This window comes from Trypanosoma rangeli (assembly GCF_003719475.1).
Source record: "Trypanosoma rangeli strain AM80 chromosome Unknown Tra_15.4_contig_00028, whole genome shotgun sequence".
Taxonomy (NCBI): Eukaryota; Euglenozoa; class Kinetoplastea; order Trypanosomatida; family Trypanosomatidae; genus Trypanosoma; species Trypanosoma rangeli.
In genome coordinates this window covers 78954-87839 of record NW_021705772.1, presented here as the reverse complement: position 1 = coordinate 87839, position 8886 = coordinate 78954, and the positions used below count along the sequence as shown (strand labels likewise).

Below are 8886 nucleotides of genomic sequence, written 5' to 3'. Positions count from 1 at the left end.
CCCGGCCCCCCCCCCCCCCCCATTCCTCTGAGGCGCCGTGGCGGGACCTCCGGCCGGCCGGGGCCGAGAGCAAGGCGGCGCATCGCCCCACCCACCCCCCGGCGTTTTGCCAACCGCACGTTTGCACCACCTTGCCTTTTAAGGGTGTGAATTTTGAGGGTGGAACTGGGGAAAATACTGCTTCTGCCGTTTTCCCTCCGTACAACATGGCCGGTTTTATTTTTTTGACCTTTCGGCCGGCAAGCATCCGAGTGGTACGGTGAACGTGTGTCATCGCTATCAGCTGCACTGACGTGTCCTCCCTGGCGCAGTCGGCAGCGCGTTAGGCTGTTAACCTACAGGTCGTTGGTTCGAATCCAACGGGAGGAGTTTTTCCCTCATTCGAAAAGAGGGAAATAAAAGGCGGTAATGTGCTCGGGTCCAGTTTTTTCTTTTGTTTCCTTACTTTTTGAAGGTGAGGCCCAAAAAGGAGTTGGGTTGGGGGAAAAAACTGGACGAGTAGGGGATCGAACCCTAGGCCTCCTGTATGCAAAACAGGCGCTCTACCACTGAGCTACACGCCCGACGCATCCCAGTAGGGGGGACATACAAGAGCTTGATTTAAGTTTTCACAGGTTGACAAGCCTAACACAGGTTCAAGATCCTATATTGTACCCCTATTCCGGCGTGGGCACGATGCGCCCCAGTGGCCTAATGGATAAGGCTTTGGACTTCTAATCCAAAGATTGCGGGTTCGAGTCCCGTCTGGGGTAAAAAGTTTTTCTCCTTAAGCTTTTTTCTCACAAATGAACTGCGTTTCCTTGGTCATCAACCCATGATGGTGTGGCCTTCCTAGCTCAGCGGTAGAGCGCACGGCTTTTAACCGTGTGGTCGTGGGTTCGATCCCCACGGATGGCGCTTTTTCCCTTGCACGCCGTCCCTCTCTTTCGCGAACTAATATAATGTAAAATAATAACAACAACGACGGTGCGAATTGCGGAGGGAGGGACCGAGAGGAACCATGCGAGTCGCCGGAACACGAAGCGGAAGCCGCTTCGGTATACATGTGTATTGTTTATACCCGTGTGAATATAGGTGACGGGAATGGTGGCAGCCTGAAAATACGGAACCCCGGCGAGGAGGAAAGCGCGGGCGCGTGCGTGAGGGGAATAATGGCCGGCGCGGGGCGCGCCGCTGCGGACATGGGCCCGCTAGCGCTCGCACCGTGAAGAGAGCAACATGTCTGCACCTACTGTGCTGTCCGGCTGCGCGGGCGCCTAGTTGAAGACTTGGGGCGTTCAGCAGAAAGTGCAGCGACAACGCTTGGCGAGCAAGCTGGCGAGGTGGCCTTATGAGGCGAAAGCCCCCCAAAAACACAGCACCGCCCCACGAAAACAAAAAAAACAAACCCCAGGACGGATGCAACAAAACTCGGGGTGCCCCCTTTTATTATTATCGATTTTTTAGTTTCTCATGTTATGAATTCGCATTTCGCGGCTTCATCGTTTCCAGGCGCCTTTTTGGCAGCGGCGGTGGGTGAGTAGGGCGCCCGTTCCGCGTGGCGAGGCGAAATGTATGCCCCCACACGCCTCCCCCCCCCCATTCATAGCCCAGTTCCATATATTTCTCACATCCCGACTCCCATGGGGCGACGGACGTGTCTAACGATGGTGTTTGTTGCACGGGCCATTGAATTCATTTTTACGGCGACGCGGGAGGGGGAGAAAAAAAAAACACAATGACAACGGCATTGCAATAGCGTGTTCTCTTTTTTAAACACGCTCACTCATCTCCCACGCGTGCCCCTTAAAGTAAAAAAAAAAAAAAACCGTTCCCCTACAAAAGTCATTCACCCAGGTCCAAGCAAAACACACTCGCCAAATGCCTTGCTACGCCATCCTCGGAGTTCGCGCCGATTCTCTCCAGGTGTGGAGGCGCCATCTTTAACAAATCCTGCTGCGCATTTTTCATCAGGCAGCCCTTCTCCACCATACAGAGCATTTCAAGATCATTCATGCCGTCACCAAAGGCGATGCAGTCCTTGATTGTCAATGTTGCATCCCCATTGGTATTTTTTGGAGCGTTGCCCAGCAACATACCCACAACTTCTCGTAGCGTAACACCTTTGTTTACCCCCTTTCGCATAACCTCCAAGCAGTTTGTCAGGGAGAAAGTAGTGGACACCTTGTCTCCGTAAGCGGCATTTATTTTGACCGACAACATCTCCAGACATTCCCGACGATCAGAGGTGTAATACACCTTATAAACGCTGTCGTAGTCCTGTGTGGTGGGATCAAAGATTTGGTAGTAAAAGACGTCACGGTTAGACTGGTAGTACTCAGTAAGATCCTTGGCGTGTTTGTTCATAAGCCACGAGTCAGAGCGGTAAACGCTCGTCACAACATCTGCATCATTAGCAGCTGCTAGAGCCAGTTCTCTTGCAATCGCAGGTTCAATGTCTTTTTCCAAAATAACACGACCCTGCGGGTCATGCACGCGCGCACCGTTTGAGGTAATCACATACCCCTTGAGTCTCAGTTTCCTCCTTGTTTCCAGGACGTCGCTGTGGTGACGTCCCGTCGCGAATATGACAGGTACACCCCTCTCGCCCAAGGCCTCGATGACACGAAGGGTATACTCCGAGACAAGGTGATCCGGGTTAAGTAATGTGCCGTCAAGGTCAGTAGCGACGACTTTATACGGCAATACGGAAGAGGGCATGAATAGCGCACTCCCCAGTGTTGATCTGAGCCGTTTATTATTTTTTAAGTGTGCACTATACAGGTTGGAAAAAAAATACGCATGGACAGGTGAGCACCAGCGTGTACCCAGCGCGGCATACCCAAAAACAACAACAACAGTGCAAAAAAAAAACACACACAAAAACAGAATATAATAAAACATTCAACAAGAAACACAAAGCAAATCCTCACCACCACCACCACCACAACTCATCTTTGCCTCCATTTCTCGTTCATCTTCACAAGAAGAAGCATAAGACGAAAAAAGAGAGGGACGAATCCTCCTCTCCCTTACCCAGACTCTGCTGCAAATGTAAGAGCAAACTGTGAATCAACAGATGGAACTAAAAAAGAAGGCGGAAACAAAAAAAATACATCCAGCATACACGGAGCATATTTTGGAGTCTTCCCACCTCCACATGTGCCTCTCCTTGTCAGAGGAGAAAATTGGATCCCCGTGATTCGGGTATATACATGAAATTTAGCCATTTTCTCAAAGGCATCACAGAACCCTCCTCCTCCTCTACCCTCCAAGGTTTTAGCAGAGCCACAACTCCCCCTCTTGATAAGCTTCCCCCAAAGAAGAGTCACCGCCCGTTCAATCGCATCGGCAATGCGAACCATAAGCGGCACTCTCATGTGTCTCTGACGCTTGGTTGAAGCGAGTCACAAAAAGTGTCGCGTGCATAGTGTAGGCGATCCACCACATGCTGCATTTTCTGACCGACAAAAAAAAGGCAGTCATGCTTAAATGCTTCTTTCAGTAGCCTAACCGGCATATCAGAATTCGTTAAACTCGACAGAGTTATTGTATTAAACGTCGGTGACGTACTAAACACGACACGTACAGAGGAGGGCTTTTGCTTACTAAACGAACACTATCTCGCAGCTTTAGAACCAGTGCGACATTCAATGAATTTGGAGACTTGAGAGAGAGGCTCTCCGCCAAAGCTGAGGCGCAGTCAGACTTTTTCGCTTCTGGAGGCATCGAATATAATGCATGATGAAGAGGAAAATACGACTACTGACTGACGTCGGCCATTGCTTTGGACCCATGTTGCACTCCAGCGTTTCACTCACCAGCAGGCATTCCTTCGCCGTGGCAACCAAGCGACCATTAATACTACTATTGGCTTTTAACGGCATCGCCAGTCTGAGGGCCACATAGGGCCTCAGGAAGCTTAGTCGCCTCCCAAAAATAGATAGTTTCCAAGTTATATTTACCGCAAATGGTTGCGGAGGTTACACTCCCCGTAAGAGTGCTGGAAACCGCATTAGCACCCAGGAAACAGAAGCTGCAAAAAAAAAAGTTCGCCACAAACATTGCCAAGTCATCATGACAAAAAAATAGAAACTGTGTCCCACTACCCATTCATCCTGACGACAACCACCGAGGTTTCTGCCCAGACGTTTTCACTTCCATCCGTATCGCATTTAAGAAGAATGAAGAAGCACTCATATACTTTTTTTGGATACAGTTCCAGTTGCGACGTAACCGATGGCGCAGCTCCGCCAGTCTGGAAGCGACAGATGCAGGAATACGACGTCCTCCTGGTGCATCAGATGTAGAAGCGAATACTGAGGGGGATGCTGCGGCCAAAAATAAGACTCGCTTCATGTTAAGGGTTTGTTTGAGTGGAATTGACTCATCCGCCATGTATTTTTTTTCGGCGCTGTAATTGATATGTAATTTTCAACACCAATGGCAGGCTGATGCCTGTATCACGAAGCAGCACAAACTGAATATTGCGGTTTTCTACCACCATGTTCAAAATCCATCGTCCCACGCTGTCATTCAGATGATTTCCAGAAAGATCTATCCATATCAAGGAGGGATGCGTCTGCAGAACTGCAATAAGTGGCCACGCCGCTTCCTCTGTCAAACCAATGGATGGCATCACCAAGTGTGTAATAAAGGCACAAACGCCAATAACAGGGACAAGCGCGGCACAGCCGCCACTTCCAATGTAGGCAAGCGAGAAATCAAGCACATTCACCCTCTTGACCCAATCCTCACCAACACTGGGGGGCAGTTGCCGCAACACATCGGCGTTGGGTCGCACGTGGTGCTGCTCACAACTATATATATATATATATCCCGTAGGCTACGCTGCCGTACATTGATGGGTTCGTTTGGCGCCCCACACAACTGCTCCACGGGAAGTGTGGAAACTGGCCGAATGCAATCATGCAACATGTCGGAGCAAGCCTCCACTACGGGATCCGAGGGCTCCTGGAGTTCAAGCATGGCTCTTCTACAAAAGAAATAAGTTTTTTTTTTTTTTGCTTCCTTCTCTACTCTTGCCTCTCCCGTTGACTTTTAATTGTTGTTGTTGTTGTTGTTGCAAATTGCTCCCCGGCCGCCGGCGGCTGTCCGCGTGCTAAGAAAAAAAGAAAAAGTATGCGTGTGTGTGGAGAAAAAAAGGCATAAACATATAATTACGTATCTGTGCGCGTAAGTGCAAAGTAGAACCTCTCTATTCCTTTCAATACTGCATCGTGTACTAATTTTGTTGCCTTCTTACTGCTTTGCGCATGTGAACACACCGACTCATCGACACAGACACCTTTTTCACACTCTCATATTGCAACCTTGGAAAACATATTATAGTGGTTCAGCTGCGCATACCACCATTCTTGCCAGGACTCAATCACCCCCTCTTCAACACCAAGCAGGCTCATTACAGAGCCCACGTTTTCGCCAAGGTACTCACGTCGCATCCACGCCGGTATCACCAACGGGTGCTGCGCGGAATCTCGCGGCACTCCTTGGGATGCAACGTACGCTGGATGCGCAAATCGATCCACCCAACAGACGTCTTGCATGCCATACGTCGGAGTCGCCGCATTTTGGTTAAGCAAAAGAAACTTCATGAGAACTGAGTTCTCGGACACGGCACTGTTATCTGCATCCTTTGCCGGCTGATGCTCCGAGGCGAGAGCCCAGAAGACATTCCCCAAACACATGGATAGAAGGACATAGAAAGCAAACCACACATTTCTACGAAATCCCGCTGCACATGACCAGGCGTCGTAAATATTGACGTCATCCACGATGCCGTAAAGGTGCCAAATGCAGAGGAGGACAGCAATGTAAAACGGAAGAGACTGTGAGACCATCAATCCAGAGACGAGTATTCCAAGACCTACATGAAACACCATAAACACGAGAATATGCTTGCGATCCCCAATAAGGATGGCAGAGCTCTTCACCCCACACTTCTTATCGTCCTTGATGTCCTGATAGGCGTAGATTGTGTCATACAAAATGGTCCACACAACAGAGGCACAATAAATAGGCAATGTGACAGCAAGATCCACACGATTTAACACCGCAGCGTATCCAACAAATATACCCCAATTGAAGCATAGCCCAAGAAATAGCTGCGGCATGTATGTGATGCGCTTCATAAATGGATAAATGATCACCAACGGGGTAATAGATAAGGCAGTCAAAAGAGCTGTCGGAGACAAATTCATGGCAATCGTAAGAGCCAATCCAAGAGTTGTGACGAGAACACCAGAAGCCTCTGTCATGCTCAGCTCTCCAGAGGCCAAGGGACGTGTTTTGGTGCGCTCCACCATGCGGTCAAATTTCCTGTCCCACATATCGTTGACAATACAACCGGCACTTCGCATCAAAAATGCTCCTACAGCGAAAAACACGGCGAGATGTACTGGGAAAAAAGGAGCGCAGAGAACCACTGGGTCGGCCCCCTCCCACACAATCGCCCGTGTGACGGCAAGACTGGAACCCCAATAGCACGGTAGTAGCAAAAGCAATGTACCAGTGGGTTTATCAGCACGTATCAGTTGGCACCACAATTTCACCTTACGCGTGGCCCATTCAATATGCTTCGGTACCTTGCAACGACTTCCACTGGACGTGTCATAAAGGCTCCATTGACGCCTTTCCTTTGCGGAGCATGCTACATTGCGCTGTGCGGCGGGATCGACCCTCACGGCATCAGGGAAATGGGTCGAGGCCGAGGCAATGGAACCAGATGTCCATGAACGTGTTATCTTGCGAAACAAAAACGCCTGCCGCAGCATCCTTCAATGTTTTCTTTACTTTTCAAATTTTTTTTTTTTTTATTGTCAGTTCCTTCAAACCCACACACAAAACAACAACGACAACAACAACAACAACAACACAAACCAAGAGTTAACGGATCCTCTCCGCACTCCCAAGCTTTTTAGTTGCCCTATTCTCACCTCCTACGTTCCTTTTCATCACTTCTCTACACCAACCCATGTATTTAGCTTCAATATAATGAAATGCCCTGAAACACACATAGAGAGGGAGCGAAGCGAGACATAAACATGCAACTTATTTCCTTCACCTCTCCTTCTCCCGAATTCCATCCTCACCTGTATGTAAAAGGCAGTCTCCTTGGTAAGAGACCACCATCTTGAAGATTATCATGCCCATCATTTCAGTTACTGTATATTTTATTTTTTTAAGAATTCCATAAACGCCATTTTGTTTTCCTGTGGTGTTGTCGTCGGGCGACCCAGATCCGGCCGATTGCCTTTTCTCACAAGAATTTCCAAGAATGCTGGGCCAGGGGTTTGCTTCAGCTCGTACAGTGCTTTAACCAACTCACCCAAGTCCATCACCGGATCATCTCGAATAACTGTAAACCCACATGCTTTCGCTACATGTGTGAGAGAGACATCAAAGGCGGCGGTAGGTTGCCCTCCCACTGAATCATGGGCACCATTGTTAAATACTACATGCTTGTAGTTATACAAAACGTGCGGGGAATCCTTTCCGTTTAAGGAGCGAACAGCAGCGGCTGCACCAAGGACAGCAAGCGATCCCATATGCATTATGGTGGCCCCATCACCATCAAGGCAAAACACCTGTTTCCCTGGCTTTGCTAGCGAAATACCTGCCGCTATTGAAGAACAATGTCCCATGCAACCGACAGTCAAAAAATCCTTAGCGTGGCCCATTCCACTACGCTCACGGATCTCAAAGACCTCACGTGAGGGCATTCCCGTTGTGCTCACCACAACATCGTCCACGTCAAGTTGCCGCAGCACCTGCTCAATTGCTTCCTCACGGGACATTGAAAGCCCTTTCAAATCATTACCTTGGCTTAAAAGTTGGTATTTGCTGAACAACCCTGGGCGCACCAAAATAGCATAAGGCGAACCTGCAGAACGCATGTGGCTCAAGGCAGCATCTAGACCTGATTGCATTGATGCCTCCACATCATCGCAGTCCGCTGCCAAAACAAAGTAAGGTACCTCCAAGACACGCAGAAGGTCTTCACTCAAACGTCCTTGTGCCACATGTTGCGGCTCGTCCTTGACACCCGGGGCACCGCGCCAGCCCACCACCATCAAAAGTGGAATACGGTAAACCTCAGTGTGTGTAAGGCTAAGAAGCGGGTTTACGACGTTACCCAGCCCACTGTTCTGCATATACACCAGAGGAAATTCCCCTGTTGCCAAATGATGGCCGGCAGCCATTGCCAGTGCATTGCCCTCGTTTGCTGTTATGACATGTTCACGCGGTTGGGTGTGGTCCGTGACAAAGGCGCAAAAATCCTTTAAAAGAGAATCTGGAACACCAAAAAAACGTGTGACACCCCGCTGTCGGAGAGCCCTGTAGAAAACTTCAGGCGCCAACTTACCCATTGAAGTGACACAAGTGGTACTAAGACAAAATTCAGAAAAAATAATAACAGCGGCAGCCACAATAGAAAGAGATAGATAGATAAGGCATGCGCCTGCTTGGGGACCCCGTAACATACTCCCACAAGAAGGGACAACGTGCAGCAATGAAAGACCACGGATTGTTTTACTACACCCATTATTCACAAATTCTAATTAAAGCAGTTTAAGACACGCGTACAGGAATAAACAAATTAAATTCAAACGGGATATGTTGCGATGATTACCGGAATCTAATTGCGTGCTGACAATTCAGCTAGCTTTGGGATCCACAACGAGAGCCCGGTAACCATCGTGGAGGGCATTTATAGTGGCAAATCGTTGGAGTGGGATGACAAAAAAAAATGATCACACACTCTCACTGCCTGCTAACGCGGCATCCATGGAAAAAGAAAAAGAAAATGATATCAAGACATCAACAGAGACAACAAAGGAGCTCAAAAATAAATATTTTCATCTACTCAACCCCATCTGGTCGTAC

The 8886-nt window shown here is 48.9% G+C and overlaps 4 protein-coding genes and 4 non-coding genes across 8 annotated transcripts, besides 3 other annotated features; 3 read left to right on the top strand and 5 right to left on the bottom strand.

Annotated features, from left to right (window-relative positions):
• The first annotated feature begins 296 nt into the window (after positions 1-296).
• Positions 297-369, top strand: TraAM80_01422. The gene has a single exon. It is a non-coding gene; the product is annotated as a tRNA-Asn (tRNA).
• A 122-nt stretch (positions 370-491) lies between these two features.
• Positions 492-563, bottom strand: TraAM80_01421. Its single transcript has one exon. It is a non-coding gene; the product is annotated as a tRNA-Ala (tRNA).
• A 116-nt stretch (positions 564-679) lies between these two features.
• Positions 680-752, top strand: TraAM80_01420. The gene has a single exon. It is a non-coding gene; the product is annotated as a tRNA-Arg (tRNA).
• A 73-nt stretch (positions 753-825) lies between these two features.
• TraAM80_01419 lies at positions 826-897 on the top strand. Its single transcript has one exon. It is a non-coding gene; the product is annotated as a tRNA-Lys (tRNA).
• Positions 898-1824: 927 nt separating this feature from the next.
• On the bottom strand, positions 1825-2700 carry TraAM80_01418 (putative sugar phosphatase; the record flags this gene model as incomplete). Its single annotated transcript, XM_029378463.1, has 1 exon — positions 1825-2700. One exon carries the CDS (start codon positions 2698-2700, stop codon positions 1825-1827), a length of 876 nt encoding a protein of 291 aa, XP_029241732.1.
• A 311-nt stretch (positions 2701-3011) lies between these two features.
• Positions 3012-3344, bottom strand: TraAM80_01417 (uncharacterized protein; the record flags this gene model as incomplete). The annotated part of the gene is made up of 1 exon (XM_029378462.1): positions 3012-3344. The coding sequence occupies one exon, from the start codon at positions 3342-3344 to the stop codon at positions 3012-3014; it is 333 nt and encodes a 110-aa protein (XP_029241731.1).
• A 1456-nt stretch (positions 3345-4800) lies between these two features.
• Positions 4801-4817: a microsatellite.
• A 227-nt stretch (positions 4818-5044) lies between these two features.
• Positions 5045-5065: a microsatellite.
• Positions 5066-5300: 235 nt separating this feature from the next.
• Positions 5301-6773, bottom strand: TraAM80_01416 (putative prenyltransferase; the record flags this gene model as incomplete). Its single annotated transcript, XM_029378461.1, has 1 exon — positions 5301-6773. The coding sequence occupies one exon, from the start codon at positions 6771-6773 to the stop codon at positions 5301-5303; it is 1473 nt and encodes a 490-aa protein (XP_029241730.1).
• Positions 6774-6839: 66 nt separating this feature from the next.
• Positions 6840-6874: a microsatellite.
• A 298-nt stretch (positions 6875-7172) lies between these two features.
• On the bottom strand, positions 7173-8369 carry TraAM80_01415 (putative phosphonopyruvate decarboxylase; the record flags this gene model as incomplete). The annotated part of the gene is made up of 1 exon (XM_029378460.1): positions 7173-8369. One exon carries the CDS (start codon positions 8367-8369, stop codon positions 7173-7175), a length of 1197 nt encoding a protein of 398 aa, XP_029241729.1.
• Between the last annotated feature and the right edge of the window lie 517 nt (positions 8370-8886).